General features: G+C 38.1%; 1 protein-coding gene across 3 annotated transcripts in view; it reads right to left on the bottom strand.

Moving 5' to 3' along the window:
* Positions 1-18538, bottom strand: part of PDS5B (PDS5 cohesin associated factor B) — a 119650-nt gene that overhangs the window by 21025 nt on the left and 80087 nt on the right. For all 3 annotated transcript variants that reach the window (XM_074859849.1, XM_074859851.1, XM_074859848.1), the window contains exons 24-29: positions 13627-13750; positions 6727-6931; positions 2229-2343; positions 1756-1888; positions 843-962; positions 434-496 (exon numbers count right to left, since the gene is read on the bottom strand). In XM_074859849.1, the coding sequence (XP_074715950.1) occupies positions 434-496; positions 843-962; positions 1756-1888; positions 2229-2343; positions 6727-6931; positions 13627-13750 (760 nt within the window). The remainder of the gene's footprint in view (positions 1-433; positions 497-842; positions 963-1755; positions 1889-2228; positions 2344-6726; positions 6932-13626; positions 13751-18538) is intronic.

Consider the following 18538-nt stretch of genomic DNA (forward strand, 5'->3'; position numbering starts at 1 on the left):
CAAGCTTTGCCAAAGATTAATTTATGTGGTTTTGAAAATAATTTATATTAGAGTTTTCCATAGCCATCACTTCATATACAAAGTTGTAGTCTTCTGCAGAGTTAACTGTTTTGCAAACTTGTCAAACATTATGGGGTGGTTTTTTTTGGACTCTTTCTTTAAAGACAGCAGGCTTTGCCTACCATTACCACTGCCAGCACAGACAGCAGTTTTCCCTTCTACCTATTTCTTTCTCTCTCCTTGTTCACTAACCTTTGGTATATAAACCCTTTGAGCAGAAACAATCTATTTTCTTAAGCTTGAAGTGTTCTGTTAATTACATGCTAGTTTTCTTTAAAAAATCCAAACAAACCCCCAAAAACACCAAACAGAAACAAACCAAACCAAAATCGCAAATACAGCGCCAAAAAAACCACCCCCCCACCATACGTACCTTTCCAGGAGTAAAAAAAGACTTCATTTCTGGAGGAAGATAATTTTTGGTGTTACTGAAATTCTGTAAAGAAAGGAGGGGGGCGTGTATGGAATAAAATCACAGCAATAATCAATGGACAAGATATACACATTTTGGAGGTAGTACTGAAACATTTTCTTTACATCATTTATACTTTTGAAATTTTAAACCTGAACAATAATATTGGGGGGGTGAAACATCAGTGTTTGTACACATATATAGATATTTATGAAAACATATGCATACGTACATACATTTTCAACTACATTATAATAGGGAGAAATCTGAAGTTACAAGAACTATTGAAAAAAAACCCCAACCACCTGAATTAGCACTAACAAAGATCTAAACAGATTTATCTCAAGAAAATTTAAATGCCAAGGTATACCTTGTCAGGCTGAGTAAAATATCTGGCTGGAAGTACAGGGTCTTTAGGGGATTCCAAACTGTATGTTGTACTCTTTGACATAATGATATTCATTGCTACATCACAGACTGTGTATAGTTTCTGTAAATAATAAAATTTTAAAAAACAAATAAATAACACATTGCAAATCTCAACAAAAGACAGTACCTTTCAAGCACAGAAGTACAAGAACTCACGGTTTAAAAGCAATAATCTTAAACATTAGCCTGCTCTTAAACAGTGTATCACAGGGTAGTAAAATACAGGAACAAAAGACAAAAGCAGTGTAGGCCCAGCAGCTGAAGAGAACTAGCTTTCATTATCCTTCTACACTTAAGAATAGTGTATATCACAGCTTCAAAGACAAAGCTAAAAAAAAAAAAAGGAAATAAATTCTAATCTCTGTGGGAAAACCAGATAAGTGACAAATCTGTACATTGCGTAATGTAAAAACCTCAAAAACAAGATCAGGGTTTGATACATTCACTACACAAAACACACTGGAGACATCTTAATGCATGTATTTTTCTTCCTGTACTAAGCTTACTCTTGCACTTTTGAAATGAAATACTACAAAGCACTTTAGTGGATGATTTAAGCAGTAAAAATTATAGTTTACATATACTTAAAGTTAATGTTTAATAATCTTACTGAGATCAAAACAGAAGGACCACAAACTATTACAACTGCCTTGCAAATGTGCAAGATCTACTGAAGCATAGGAAAATAACTGTCATCTAAACTACAATAAATATCATTACAGTATATAAAGTATCTTCTCCCACATACTATTCTATTGAAAGACATTTTAAAGTTGGTATGTAAACCAAAAGCAACTCACTTCCAGAAGCAGGCCAGAGTTAAATGCAATTTCCAATCAAAAAGTATCACCTACTTCATTCATTTTTGGATCATCTGGTCCTTGAGCATCCTTAGTCTGTTTGATATTTTCTACCATTTTCCTGATAAACGCGTGACTGTTGTTTTCATTTTTAGCCATCAATATTTCCAGTATGAACCACAGGCACCTAAAGTAGAAATACAGTACTCTTCATAAATAAAAATGCACAGTTGAGAAAATTATTTACTCTAGGTTTTATTAGTATTATGAATTTGAACCCATCTAACTCCGGGGAAACCACTTCTTTAGAAAAATAGTGGGATGAGCAGAAGGTGAAGGTTCCTCTGTAAGATACCACAGAGCACTAAAAATGCATATATACCATTTCTCACAACATTTTACAGAAATAACTACAGAAATATGTGCACTGGACAGCGTATCAGGGTACCACAACGAATTAAAATTTTACTTAGAATAAAGTTAAGTTGTTTAAACTCTAGAAATAACATTATTAAAAGTAGTCTTACTCTTTAATGTCCTTGAGTTGTTCAATGTCCTGGACTTTGACATAATCTGGGTCATGAGCTAGAAGATGGATAGTATAAGGAACAACGTACTCTGGTAGAAGTGACAACAGTTTCTCTGAAAAGCAGAAGAAAGATGCATCAAAAAACTACATACCAAGAAATATGCTTTTCTACTACAGAGGAAAGAGAAAAATTTAAGGTCAGCATACATTAAGTATAGACACGTGGGCCTATCATTTCTTTATGATGTTGCATCTCATGGTTCATGTGCAGATGTTTCATGCATGCAAAAATTAACATTTCAAGCACCTCTCACTCAGGGCTGCATATTTTCTATCTACCTTGAGAATACAGCCACAGTCATCCCCAACTCCCAATCCTTTCCTCAGTTCAAAGTCAAAGACTTTCAAGAACAGAAGTGAGTATAGATCACAAAATCCATATTAACTGCAAGATGTGAGACCAGCACAATTGCAGGATAAGCTACTATTCTTTCTTTGGACATTGCAGAGTAGAGCCTTGCTGCCAACAGAACAGAAAGAAATGCCCTTTGCAGGGGCTTTGCAGTCAAATTGTCACAGTGTTCTCCAAACCCACAGCCTACCTTACCTATTTAAAGAAGGGACAGGAGGTAACATGAAAGCTGTACCAAAGTAGTAGTGGACTGACTTTGAAAGGCTCAATCACACTTGAACAGAGCAGCACAACTGAACTATGACTATTGGGCCACTCACTACAAAAAGGACGTTGAATTACTCGAGTGTGTCCAAAGAAGGGCAACGAAGCTGGTGAAGGGTCTGGAGCACATGTCGTATGAGGAGTGTCTGAGGGAACTGGGGTTGTTTAGTCTGGAGAAGAGGAGGCTGAGGGGAGACCTCATCGCCCTCTACAGCTACCTGAAAGGAGGTTGCAGAGAGCTGGGGATGAGTCTCTTTAACCAAGTAACAAGCGATAGCACAAGAGGTAATGGCCTCAAGTTGTGCCAGGAAAGGTTTAGACTAGATATTAGGAAGCATTTCTTTACAGAATGGGTTGTTAAGCGTTGGAATGGGCTGCCCAGGGAGGTGGTGGAGTCCCCATCCCTGTGGGGTGTTTAAGAGTCAGGCTGACATAGCGCTGAGGGATATGGTGTAGTTGGGAATGGTCAGTGTTAGGTTAATGGTTGGACTGGATGATATTCAAGGTCTTTTCCAACCTAGATGATTCTGTGATTCTATGACATTCAAAGCATTCAAAACTTTTTCTAGCATCCTCTAAAACTTGAAGTAGTCCTAAGTAAGGGCTGGCTCTGCTTTTGAAAAATTCATGTTTTTGAGCTAGTGAGTGGTCGTGAAAGACATGACCAAGTCTCGAAAAATCTTTTTTCAGTAAGTTTTTAACCATTCCATATTAGGTTATGAATAAGTCCAAACATCTGTAAATCATTATATATAATAAAACTTGAAAACTATTTTAAAATACATTAGAGCACTGCCATTTTTATCTCTAATATATGTATTCACATGAGATATGTTTGACATATCTTGTGCACATCAAATAAAATACATCATTATTGTAAATTTCACAAGACTAAATAACTGCCATGCATAAGTCAAGTCTTACTCAATCTATCCCATTCTTAATGGTCTGCATAAACAGGGACAATGCACAGCCTACATATGGATTCATTCATAATAGCAAGGAAAGTGTTCAAAATTAATAAAGGCCCACAGAAAATAGTGCTGTCAAGTTCCTAGGATACACTTTTAGACAGACGTTGCAGCTGATGCAGTTAAATATCAAAAGTAACATCTTTACTACACAGAGTGCAAGACATCATAAGGTTTGAAAGAAACAATAAAATCACCCAATTTCTTTTTATTTCAAGCTATATTTATGTAATTGAAATCCAGGGTACTTTGTAAAGCAGTTTTTAATGTCTTTCAATTGACATTCCACTATTAACTTTAAAAGCATCCTTCACTTCTTCAAGCACTGTCCTGCATTTTAGCCAGCAGCTGTTTGTGTAACTAAATAAAAACAATAAAGATGTAGCAGGGAAGAAAAAGAACATAATTATGATTTCAGAACACTAGCAAAATTGGCTTGCCTTAGACATGTCCCAGGCAAACCAACCCCCTATTATTTGTATTAATTAGCAGCCTCAACAGAGCTCATGAACTCAGCGTTTCATTAACTTCCTGCCTTGTACAATTCCCAATGTAACTATAGTAATTCCAACTGGGTCTGCAAAACAAAGTGAACCAGATCCAGACAAAACAGGAAAAAGACAAATGTTGACACATATTTAACTACCATCATGGCAAGCATTTATACATTCTTTCCTCATCTCTAACGAGGACACACACAACCCAAAAGGTGGGGTGGCTTTACGGACATGAACTACCAGCATTTGCAACTAGAACGTGTCAAAACCCCTCACAACAGGCCTTTATGAGCATTTAAGAAAGAAACTCATTAAAAAAATTCATCTTTCACTCTTGCAATTTTTCCACTTACTGACTTTCAAGTAAAAGCCCAGCCTTAGAAAACAAAGATTCCTATGCAAGACACAAGTCTCTACCTAGATGAAACTAGTAACAGATACACAATCAAAATAAGTCTCAATCTTGAGTGGCTTCCACTCTGAATAAGCATTTAGAGAATATAAGAGGCCTGAGAGTAATTCCTGCCAGGCTGTAAAAGGTCAGCATAGAGGAAAGAGGCATTTTACTGTCTGGTACCAGCCTTTAGGAAGTTTTCCTTAGGCAAGGTATTCAGAAATTTACCATCTTTTCAACAAATGCTGAAATCCCCCAAAATATCTGAAAGATATCCTCCTCACCTGTACCAAGTTTTCAAGAAAAAACGTATCACAAAACTACACATTTATAGATTCAGAAAGACACCTCCATTAATCCAAGATGCAGATTCTCAGTTCTAGTTTTTTGTGGAAGCTTTTCAAAGGAGGTACTATCGCCATTACTACCCTGAATTACTGCATCGCCAGTATGGAGAATAACAGAGGGACACACATACACATTTAAATAGTATGATCTTACAAGAACTGACCCTCAGCTGTACTACTGCAAGAATGATGTTTTTAGATGCAAACAGTTCAAGACATTTTATTTGTTAAAAGCCCAGACTGGTAAATCCGAATGTCACAAAGTTAACATTGAAATCCTGCAATCTATATTTAATCCAGACTCCTCAAGGATTATAGTAGATATCAAATCAATGGCATCAGTCAAGGCAAGTCTTTCAGCAAGAAAAAAAATAGTCAGGCACACTCTGAGGTCCTACTGGATAAAAAGAATCACACACACCTAGGCTCCTCTTAATTTCTCCTACAGATCTTTGATAGTAACTTTGCAGCATCTATCTTAATACAGTTACGAAATCAGCAATTACTTTTAATCACATGAGAGTGCTTATACTTTCCTCCTACATAACTAAAAAGAGTTTTCAACTTTCAAGAGGAATAGTCTTAGGATGACTTAAAGGCATTTGCTCAACGGATTTTTCTTTTTTACATGTTATTGAGGAGGGAGAAACGCACCACTCTTTTTTCTTTTTTTCTCTTTAAAGTCTAATACACAAAAGGATTTCTCTGCAGACTTATTCTCTGATCAAAGTCTAAGGGGACTAAGGCACACACAGACTGACATGGTTAATATAAAGTCTGTGATTCATAAATGCAGAAGGAAATCAGTTATGTGACAGCATCTGAGAGATCAGATTCACAAAACAGGTCTGGTCTATCCTAAGACTAGATGAAAAAATCCCCTTCATTTCACAAAGGCCAAACCATCAGTAATCTGTCAAAAACTCTTTTTGAAAATGCCCATAGCTCTTCATAAAGGTCTACTTTTTCTATGACCATATACCAGTGTTGTCATACTGTATGGGTGTAGCTTTGAGTAAGTCAAAAGGGAAAAGGATTGATTGTATAAAGAAAAAATAGCTGAACATTAGTCTATAATAATTTATAAAGCATTCTGATGATCAGACCGCTGGCACTAGGAAGAAGGAATTACATAAACTCATCCTGAAGTGTCTTCAAATGTAGCCTTTGACAGCATAAGACAAGATAAGCTACTCAACAGAGCAGCACAAAGACAGTCAATTTAGTGCAGCATTTATGTCATTAAGGTTGCATATTATTAATTAATGAAGTAAAATTAATCATTGTCACTTCCCTTACAACATAATTAACCATTAAGTTCAAACAGTACACACAACTTCCTTTAAAAACTACTTCACTTGCAATATACTTAGGCATAAGCATTTGTACAGCTTCTAACAAAATTGAACGATCTCAGAAATACCTGGTAAAAGAACTTAAGAGAACTTAAAAGAAAATCTGAACTCTACTTTCAGTTTTCATTAGATACTTCTGAGTGAAATTTACAGCCATTCTATTTACAAAAACAGAGAATCATCAATATTTTCACAGTTCACTCATTTACATTTGAACTATAGCACTTGTATCAAAAAGCGACTTCTGTTCTCTTACCGCTAACTGCTGCATGTTGCTTCAGATATTCCCTTCTGACATTTATGTTCTTCACAAGGCACTGCCTAGCATGAGCTCTTCTCTCTTTCACGGGATCTTTTGCACACAGTGCACAAATAGCCATATATTCTAGTGGCAGCCGTAGTCTAGAAAGACCTTTGTGAAGTTTCTGAGCAAATATTTGTCTCACTTGGTAACATTCATCCTATTAAAAAAAGATAACAATAATATTTTCTAAAAGTAACATAGACTGTGCAATAAAACATGGAAGCCTGGGTAAATATGCCTAAATCAATTTCAGACCTTGCAGCCACAGAAACATAGGAATTGTAAGAATGTTTTTTAATGCCAATTCAGAGCAATTAAATTGAATTAATCAGTTGAAGCTTCCCTTAAAAATCAGAAGAAGAGTTAAGGTTCAGAAACTGTACAGGAAGATATCATACACAGGACCCAAGGCCTAATTTAACATACTATTGAGACATGGAGTTAATGAAATTGTTTACAATAGGACCACTTGCTTTGTAGAGCCAGAGATCTGCACTGAAACACTGTTTACCCCCCAGTAACCACTGTGTTGATTTTACTACTGCAATTTCATACACTGTCATCAAGCCATTAATATCAGAAACTGAATTCAACAGATTTACCAGATAAGGTCAAATGCTGAAGAGACTACGAAGCATTTCCATTATACTGTGGAAACCTATGAACTATGACTGACCATGGAAGAGAATAACCTGCGTCTGATAGTTGCCAAGTAAAATAATATGAAAGTGGCAAATGTACTTCTACAATTTATTAAGCAACGTATTTCCAGAAAAAAACATGAACATTAGAATTCTCTGTATGAAAATAACCTACATACTTTAAGACACCATTCAATATACCACAAACCATTTAGTAACACAGGCCAAGAAAGGTTAACAGGTGCAGAAAACGAAAGAAAATGTACAGAAAAGCGTAAGGTAAACAAGGCCACCAAAACAGCTTGGCATGATTAACCTGCTAAAAAAAGGTCAGGAGGAAAGATTTGTTATCTCTAAATATGTAGAAAAAACATTAACAGGAATAAGCAGCTATTGTAGTCAAATGACAGTTTCAAAACAAAAAATAATTGAAAAGGGTTTCCAGTTAATAGGCAACCAGAAGTGCAGACAAAACCTAGCCACTGGTAACACTGAGTCTTCCAAATCTGCAGATGGCATCAAAAAAGATCATGTATTAGATAAAACAAGCCCCCCCCCACCCCCATCCCCCAAAAAACCCTGAATCCAGAAGAAATTTATTAAGCCCCCTTTTCTCTTCCGTGCTTCAAGCCACAGTCTTCCCTCTATGGACTGAAACCCTGAAATGCCTGCTGTAGCCAGAGTTGAAGCAACCCAAGACCACAAACCCAAACCATGCATGAGACCTACTCAAGATCTATTGCCTCTTTATAGCAAATCCATGCACCAGCAGAAGGCTAAGATATAGCCCTCTTTTCCAGCTCAGTAACATTATCTAAGTCTAAAGCCTTTGGAGAGCTTAGAAGAGACCTGTGCCTAGTTGGTATGTTGACAAGGAATGTCTTCCTTGACTCAGAGGACAAAGGAAGGTATAGTTCATTGTTACTGATGGTGTTGTGTGGCATAAATGAGAATTATTATTATTTATCTTTTAATATTGAGAATAACCTTAAATTCAGTTACACTAGTTCACTGAGAAGGGGGACCAGACTCAACCAAGTTCTACATTTTTTATAGCATACAAATAAAACCCACGCAGTACCCCAATGGTATGTATCAACTTCTCAGATTTCAATGCCAATTCATCAGAAGTTCACCATTTAAATATTTTTTAAAAAATAAAATATTTGCAAAGCAGCATGTACCCCTCAGAAACAACTCTGATTCTTGAAAATGGACAAACATTTGCTTAAACAATTAAAACACTCTCAGAGTTGACAAAGGAAACTGAAAAAGCTTTGGGATTTTTTTAACAAATGAAACTTATGCAATCCAGAAGATTTATTCTAAATACAATTAAAATTGCATTTCCAACAGTAAAGCTTATTAGATCTTAAATCTGATTTTAAAGCCTGTTAAACACTGAACTACTTAACACTATACTCAATTATTTTCTACTCTATTCCAATATGAAGCTCTGCTGACATCAAAATTTGTTCTGCAAATCAAAGAACTTAACTGCTGGTGACCTTACAGATTTGGCCAAACACATACATAACTTATATTAAAATGACTAAAACTACATGCATTTAATCATCTCAATGTCTCTGTTTACCAATGCAACCTTAATACAGTAATTAGCAACCACACTTAATTTTGTATTCTACTCATTTCACATTACAAAATGGCAGTCTCAGAGGAAAAAAAAAGAGCCAGCACAGAACCATAACAGAACCTGTGCAACCGCTACAGACCTCAAAAATTAAGCTTTTCCTTTTGTTTAATCTGCTTCCTGATCTGTCCACTTAAAGAGAATTTGCTGTAAATTAAATTATGTAATGCTAGAGTTGGCCTTGACGTCACTTGAATGTCCTAGTTTGTGGCTAGACTTGATAGTAAAGAATGAATAAACTTTAGAATAATCAGTGTCCACCATCAAGAAATGGATTCCAATACTAAACATTCCAAGCATAAATACATATGTATGTGTATGTACACTTTCAAATATCTCAAAAACAAATATACAGATAGTTTCCATTTGAGATTAATACAGTACCACTTGTAAGTGCAAAAGTCACCGAAACCGTTACAGTTATTCTGCATCTGAGGATCTGATCAATAGCCTTGCAGAGCGAAAGGAAACTGCAGAAGATCTCAAGAAGATCTAGAAAAATTATTCATAAATATTCAAAAACCGTTAGGAGCTGCAGAGAAAAATAAAGGCATAATTCCTGTCCTGACAGAGCCTACAATCTAAATTCTAGTAAACAAGAAAGTCACAAAAGGCAAAGAAACATCAATAAATGAGAAGAAAAAGTAATAAAAGTGATACTACAGCAGAGCAGATTCTCCTGGAAGCTACAACAAGGCACATGGATATCCACAGGGAGGCAATTACAGACAGCCAACATGGCTTCACAAAGGACAAATCACGCCTGACTAATCTAGAAGCCTTTTACAATGGAATGACTGCATAGGTAGACACGGGAAGAGCAACTGATGTCATCTACCTGGAGTTCTGTAAGGCCTTTGATACAGTCTCACAAAACATTCTTGTCTTTAAATTGGAGAGATACAGGTTTCATATATGGACTATTTGACATATAAGAAACTGGCTGGATGACCGCATCCAAAGAATTGCGGTCAAAAACTCAATGTCCAAATGGAGATCAGTAACAACTGGTGTCGCTAAGGGATCAATATTGGGACTGGTACTGTTCAATATCTTTATTAATGACACAGCAGGATTGAGTACACCCCTCAGCAATTCTGTGGATGACACTAAGCCAAGTGGTGCAGTGGATACATCAGAGGGAAGGGATGCCATCCAGAGGGACCTTGCCAGGCTTGAAGAGTGGGCCCATGTGAACCTCACGAAGTTCAACACGGCTAAATGCAAGGCCTGCACCTGACTGAGAAATCCTCAGTATCAATACTGGCTGGGGATGAATGGATTAAAAGCAGTACTGCAGAGGAGGACTTAGGGACACTGGTGGATGAAAACATCACTGGTGGTGATGTGAGCCAGCAGTGCGCTTGCAGTCCAGAAAGCCAACTGTATCCTGGGCTGCATCAAAGCAGCATGGCCAGCAGGTCAAGGGAGGTGATTCTCCCCCTCTGCTCTGCTCTGGTTAGACCCCACCTGGAGTACTGCGTCCAGATCTGGAGTTGTCTGTACAAGAAATACAAGGACCTGTTGGAGCGGGTCCAGAAGAGGGTCACAATAAGCAGTCAGAGGGTTGGAATGCCTCTGCTATGAGGACAGGCTGAGAGAGTTGGGGTTGTTCAGCCTGGAGAAGAGAAGGCTCCAGGGAGACCTTATTGTGGCCTTTCAATATATGAAGGGAGCTCATAAGGAAGATTGAGAAAGACTTTATATCAGCACCTGCAGGACATAAGGAAGTTTTCTGACAATGAGAGCAGTAGGACACTGGAACAGGTTGCCTAGAGAAGTTGTGGATACCCTGTCATTGGAGATGTTCAAGGCCAGGTTGGACGGGGCTTTGAGCAATGTGGTGCGGTCGATACACTGGAGGGAAGGGATGTGCCATCCAGAGGGACCTGGACAGGCTTGAGAGGTGGGTCCCTGCAAACCTCATGAAGTTCAACAAGTGCAAGGTCCTGCATGTGGGTCGGGGTAATCCCAAGCACAAATACAGGCTGGGTGATGAGTGGATTGAGAGCAGCCCTGCGGAGAAGGACTTGGGAGTACTAGTGGATGGAAAACTGAGTCAGCAATGTGTGCTCTCAGCCCTGAAAGCCAGCCACATCCTGGGCTGCATCAAGAGAAGTGTGGCTAGCAGATCAAGGGAGGCAATTCTCCCCCTCTACTCCACTCTCAAGAGACCCCACCTGGAGTCCTGTGTCCAGCTCTGAGGCATACAACATAAGAAGGACACAGACCTGCTCGAGTGAGTCCAGAGGAGGGTCACGAAGATGATCAGGGGGCTGGAGCACCTCCCTTATGAAGACAGGCTGAGAGAGTTGGGGTTATTCAGCCTGGAGAAGAGAAGGCTCCGGGGAGACCTTATAGCAGCCTCCCAGTACTTAAAGGAGGCTACAGGAAAGATGGGGAGGGACTCTTGACCAGGGACCGTAGTGATAGGACGAGGGGTAAGGGTTTTAAACTGAAAGAGGGTAGATTTAGATTAGATGTAGGGAAGAAATTCTTTACTGTGAGGGTGGTGAGACACTGGAACAGGTTGCCCAGAGAAGCTGTGGCTGCCCCCTCCCTGGAAGTGTTCAAGGCCAGGTTGGACGGGGCTTTGAGCAACCTGCTCTAGTGGAAGGTGTCCCTGCCTGTGGCAGGGGGGTTGGAACTAGATGATCTTTAAGGTCCCTTCCAACCCAAACCATTCTATGATTCTGTGGTCTTGTGGAAGATGTCCCTGTCCATGGCAGCGGGGTTGGAATGAGATGATCTTCAGAGGTCCCTTCAGACCCAAACTGTTCTATAGCAAGATGTGATACTAACTTGTTTATAACTGTTGATGACCCTATTATGTTCTTCTAATTTAAATCTCAGCTCTCAAAATTCCCTTTCGAAAATTGAGGCAAGATAAGCATTAGACTCAAAGAAAACAAAAAAAAGTGACAATGCATCTGTTATCAATATCCACAAACAGTTAAGACTGATATAGCTGGAAAATAAGAAGTGAAGTGACAGAAGAGAAGGAGCTTGCACATAAGGTATTGGAAAGAGTCCACATAATGAAGGCAAATTCTGAGAGGAGAACTGCAAGGTTAACATTTGCAATAAACAAAAATTTGCCACAGGAGGGAAATGACCGAAGAAATGAACAGATTTCGATCACTGGGATGAGAAGAAAATGGAACACGCAAATACTATACTGGCAAGGCCAGTCTAGCATGATATTATCCAGCTAGATTATCCCTTCCAGAACAGAAGCAGATCTTATTTGTCATTACAATAAGTGGCTATTTTCCTCTCTACTAATTTCATTCTTAAGTGTAAAAATCTTTAAAACTTCTTTTGACCCAAGACTAACATTTCTATTAGGTTTTGGAATAGGAAGACTGAAAAGTATCAGTCCTTGCTTTGGATATAAAGACCTTCAGTTATTACCACTCAATTTCTGCTGCATTTTTGTTAGATTTCATCTGCTTGAGTAATTTTAAGTTTTGTTCCATTTCTTTTTTTTTTTTTTTTTAATAGCATTTGGGAACTGAGTAAGGGCTGCTTTCCACATGAACACAGAAGCTTAAAATCCACATAATCATTGTTAAAATAATATACAAGCCTAATACAGACTGTCTTACTCTGGTATATGGATGATTTTTCTAGCCTAACTGTACCCCCACTCCAGACAACTTAAGAACTTAAAAAGACACTCTATATGAAAATAAATAATATCCACACAGAAGCTATACCTTGTATTTTCTACTATTAAATGCGAATTTCAAATCTTCTGACATTTAAAACGGGTTGCAGCTTTTAAAGCTTTAGCCAGTCACACGAATTAAGGTCTAGAATGGAATATCATTATTACTGAAGATATCTTCTGGAGGGGTTTCCTTCAGAGGATTCTCCTGACTTTACAAAACTTTTGTACAAGTAACATCAACATGAGTCCCTCTATGATCACCTTACTCTTGGGGATGTGAATCAATTTCTGTAGAACTTGCTAAGTCTACAAGACAGGAACACAGAGAATCTCTATCTCTCTATTTAAAATCTGAAAGTTATTTCCTTCCTGCTACTTTGTGCTCACAGGCAGACATCAAGGATGAAAATTCCAACATCTACTGAAAAATCTCTCCCTATCTCTTCTAATATTTAAAGGATGTCCAACTATCTTTGCAGACCCCTGCATTCCAAATATATTCTACCCAAGTATGAAGAAACCAAGGTCCCTGTTGTCACCACAGTCCAACGTACTTTACATCATCTCATTTCAATTTCTAATAATGTCATAACACAGCTGAGGTATTACTTTAAATCAGTACTGAATTCCTTGGTTTATCAATACTCTAACATTTCACTGCTTTAAGTTAGCATTCCCCCACTGGACAGCCCAGTACTGTAGATCTAATTCTTACCCACAATCAGTTTTCAGGATTATGTAGTGGGAAAATAAATTCACACCAAGGCTGAACGTTTTGCATAAAATCAAATTTGAAAAAAATCACAAGTATACACAACATACAGAACAAACAACATGTATACTCATACATTTGCTGATAACCCACAAGTCCCACTTAATTTCCTTACATTTATGGCTAGCGCACACAGCTGGTACTGTTCTAAGGTGATGATTTCATGATAACAAGGTTCTTGTGCCAACTTCACAATAGCATTCCCTGCTGCCAGCCTCAATCGAGACATATCAGGTTTACTGGAAAACAAGCACATGGATTATGAAGGTTAATTAGTAAAAAATTTATATAATAATTATTTGACTTAATGAAATCCCAATAAGTCTGCATTGCTAAAAAACAGATACTTTAAAAAGAAGGGAAAAGTTTCCATCAACTTTGCCACCCCCATCCCCCAAAATCAACAGCAGAAGTAACTTCAAACCAAAAGTAGTTTCCATGTAAGCACATTTTACATCCTATTACCACATACCTATAACTTTGCCCCAGCTTAGCAATGAAAAAATTCCTTGGAACTTCCTAAAAGTTACGTGAGTGTGTGCTGTGCACTGAACCAGCACAGTCCAAATTGCCCCTCCGAGACCTCATTTAGCCTGTAAGATACTTCTGTTCAGCATGCTGGTTTTTCCTCCAGCAAGGGGCTCCTGATAAAGAAGTATCCCATTTCTAGTCCCCAAAGTTGCCAAGCTTTTTCTAGCAATGATAGCTCAAAATCCATGCTGCAAGTCAACATAAATTAATTATATGTTATGATAGATGACTAAGTGACTTGTATTTTTAAGACAACAGCAAAAAGGCTTTGGCAAGTGAAAAACTTTTCAACATGCTGGAAGTATTGTTACTTGACTTGCACACCCAAACTGCATTTCCACCTAGCAAACCATTTGCTAATTTTCGTATCAAAAGATAAATGGGTTTTTCTGTAACCTACAACCATATTTACAAATGTTATCAGAATATTGAAAGCATCTTCACATGAGCTTTGCAAACTGATATCCACTTAACGTGTGCATTAATAAACTTTGGTGAGCTTTCACTGTTCTTAGAAAATTTATTTCAGTAAAGTATATTACTTCTGCTTTTCTTCAGATCAAACACAAAAGAATCAAGTTTTATGCATCTTTCACTTAAAACATCAATGAATTCTATTCAGGAGTCGTAAGTACAGCTTTTTCCTTTGATAACTTGGAGCAAGAATCAAGTCATATCCTTATTTAGAAATAATTATTCATTTAAGCAGGACAAATACTGTTTAACTTTTTAATCACTTGCCCTTTATCCTTAGGAAGAGCAAACACTTAGTCTTAAATCCATTATCATGAAAACCATAGAAAGCATTTAAAGAATGAGATAAAAAGCCATTATTGAACGCAGAGTGTGTGATAAAAATACCTACTAAAAAGCTTAAACCTTAAAATTTATCTAATCAGGCTTTATACACACCTCACTGTTTTATGGAAACCATAACATTTCAAAAAAACCACAAATAGATCACGAGCAACCAAGTGACAGGACAAAAAGCTGCACTAACTTTCAAACAAGACATGAAGATTAACATCGTAACATCTAGTTCTTAACTGCTAAATTTCACATTAAATTGCATCCACTGTGATAAGTGAATCCAATAAAGATTCAATTCTTGCACTTCAGTGACAACTGAGTAGTAATGGCTTACAAGTAGAGAGTGATTGAGCCAAAGGAAAGGATAAAATTAAAAACTTCCAATCTTCCTCAGCTTTGGTAGTGATAACATTTAATTCTGAAAATTGAATCAAAAGATATTTCACATAAAAGTTGGCCAAATCTTTACAGAGAATGTGTATCACAGAAATATGCACAAGCATGTGTGCATGCGGTGGGAAGGAAGAGGAGGACAGTGTCAGTTATGAATATCATTCTTACAGCTGAAGACTAAAATCAGATCTGTCTTACTCCCCAAAAGGAATCTTAGAAGAAACTCTTAATTGAGGATTTATTTTTGATGAAACTTATAGCCAAAAGCTTTCTGATCTACATTATCCCAAAACACACATTTATTAGGGCTGAAATAAAAGCAGCCTTGATATAATTGCAGGTTTTGATTACTTTTAATAATTTTGAAAATTAGTACCAAGGATGCCCTTGTCCTATCAGAAGCTCTCTGAGATAGAAAAGGGACCCAGACATTTGTTTTCTGGAGGTGCTATTACTATTGCTGAAGACCACATGTTTGAAGTGAGAAGTGGAAAGAAGATATCAAGGGCAAAACACAGTCTTAATTAATGTGGTGGGCTGCACAAAGAGACTCCAAATAAATCCATCTTGAAAACGTATCTGGTTCATTGTCATCTTCTCTCACTTTACAAGCAGTTAACATTTTTTCTTCTACTCCAGAGGATAAATGCCAGTGTCCAATTTTCTAAGCATTTTCCATGTTCCATGGAATAAAAAGTGTCTTTTGAATACAACCTTTGAAAATGTTGCATATCAGATGATGTAGCAAATTATCTATAGCACAGAACTATGAAATTATGAACTCCAAAGTTGTTAAGTAGTTTTCTCTTGGTAAGCTTCAGTTTAAGGAAAATGCAGATAGCATTTCAGAAAAATCTCAGTTCAGGTTCATATCTAATATCAATACTTGCAGCAACAGCTAGTGTCCTCTGATACTGAAAAACTCTTATTTTGTGCTTAGTATAGATTAAAATCCTACTACAAAAGACATGCAAAATTCAACTTCACTGTTTTACCTAACCACAAATAGAAAATTTGTATAATCTTGAATTTTAAATTTATAGGACTGTTTATTACTTATAAAATGAAAAATAAAGACCTGGAAAGGACGGTTGAGATATTGTTTATTGACAAAATTCAGTATTAAAAAAATCCGACACTGATGAATTTAACCTACATATGCTAACACCTCAGAGCAATCACTGTTGTCTTAAAAGCAGTTCAACAAAGTCATCAATCCTACTCCTTCAAAGTGAGAAGGATGAACAGGAGTAGGGATTTGTTTGTTTGTTTTCAAAGTGGGACCTTGCCTTCACCTGACACTCTAGGCTGAACCATGCTTTGAAACTGAAAAAAATCTCATTCCCTTACATTGTCACTGAAAAGTACAGTTGTGTAGATTTAAAGAGGCATGGGGACAGAGTCATTTTTATGGCTGATGAGGACAAATAACACCAAGACAATTACAACATGACTAACGGCATACATGACGTCAAATGTCTCCTGAACCCTGCCACTTTCAGTTAATTCCATTATCTTTAGCAAATTATACATTGTTTAAAAGACAAATGCAAGCTATGAACACAAAAATTGATGCTACATAGAATGACATCAGATCAAGTACAGCTGAAAAGATTACGTTCTGTATTGAACAGACAATTTTACTCTTTCCGAAGCCTGCTCTAATTTGGAAGGAGCAATGTCAGATTTGCACAGCAGGAACACAGTAAGCACTGCCAAAAAGATCTGCTCATTGCTTTCTCAAAGGGTGAAGAATAAAGGTCAGGAAGTGCCAACGAGATACCAGCAAGCTCTATACAGAACTAATGTGCCTGAAACATCACCTCCTCTGCTTCAAGTTTTGAGAGTATTTGTTAGCGTATGTGGTATAGCTCACACAGAGACAATGGAGACCTGCCCTCCTTGCAGCTTAGATGCTTCCCAAAACGCAATACTGGGAATCACAGAATAGCTACGGTTAGAAGGGACCTCTGGAGGTCACCTAGCCCAACCCCTCTGCTCAAGCAGGGTCACCTAGAGCAAGCTGCACAGGACAGCGTCCAGATGGCTTTTTAGTATCTCCAACAATGGAAACTACGCCACCTCTCTGGACAATCTGTGCCAGTTGCCAAGTCACCCTCACAGTGAAAAAGTATCTCCTTGTGTTCAGACAGAACCTCCTGTATTTTAGTTTGTGACTACTGCCTCTGGTCCTGTCACTGTGCACCTTTAAGAACAACCTCCATTCAGTTATTTATGGACACTCATGAGATCCCACTGAGCCTTTTCTTCCCTAGGCTGAACAGTCCCAGCTCTCTCAGCCTTTCCTCATCTGTCAGATGCTCCAATCCCTTAAGCATTTTCGTGGTTCTATGGTGGGCACAATTCCAGTAGCTCCACATCTCTCTTCTAATGGGGAGCCCAGGTGTTCCATCAGGGTTCACCGTCAGGCCAACTAGCCTGTAGTTAGTTCTGTGGATCCTCCTTCCTGTCCTTTTTGAAGACAGGAGACACATTTGCTTTCCTCCAGTCATCAGGCTCCTCTGTCGATCACTATAACCATTCAAAGAGAATCAAGAGTGGCCTCATAATGACATCTGCCAACTCCCTCACCACTCATGGGTGCACCATGAACTTACATATGTCCAGCTTGCTTAGGTATTCTCTAACCTGATTATCTTCCCTCAAAGACATATTCCTTGCTCCAGACTCTCCCCTTGTCTGCAGGGCCTGGAATTCCTGAAGTCCAGTCTTGCTAGTAAAGACTGAGGTGAAGGAGGCATTCAGTATCTCAACCTTTTCCATGTCTTGTCTCACGAGGGCTCCTGCCTCGTTCAGCAGTGGGTGCACATTTTCCCTACTTTTCCTTTTGTCACTTGTTTAAAGAAGTTCTTCTGGTTGCCTTTGTTGTCCCTCACTAGCTTCAATTCCAATTGGGCTTTGGCTTTCCTAACTGTGTCTCAGACAGTGTTCTCTGTATTCCTGACAGGTTACATGTTTCTACTTCCACTTTCTGTATACCTCGTAGAACCATTGAATAGTTTGGGTTGGAAGGGACCTTTAAAGGTCACCTATTCCAACCCCCCTGCAATGAGCAGGGACATCTTCCACTAGATCAGGTTGCACAGAGCCCCGTCCAACCTGACCTTGAATGTTTCCAGGGATGGGGCATCTACCACCTCTCTGAGCAACCTGTTCCAGTGTTTCACCACCCACATTGTAAAAAATTTCTTCCTTTTATCTAGTCCGAATCTACCCTCTTTTATTTTAAAACCATTAACCCTGTCCTATTGCAACAGGCCCTAATAAAATGT

The sequence above is a fragment of the Strix uralensis genome, chromosome 2, assembly GCF_047716275.1.
Source record: "Strix uralensis isolate ZFMK-TIS-50842 chromosome 2, bStrUra1, whole genome shotgun sequence".
NCBI classification, from domain to species: Eukaryota; Metazoa; Chordata; class Aves; order Strigiformes; family Strigidae; genus Strix; species Strix uralensis.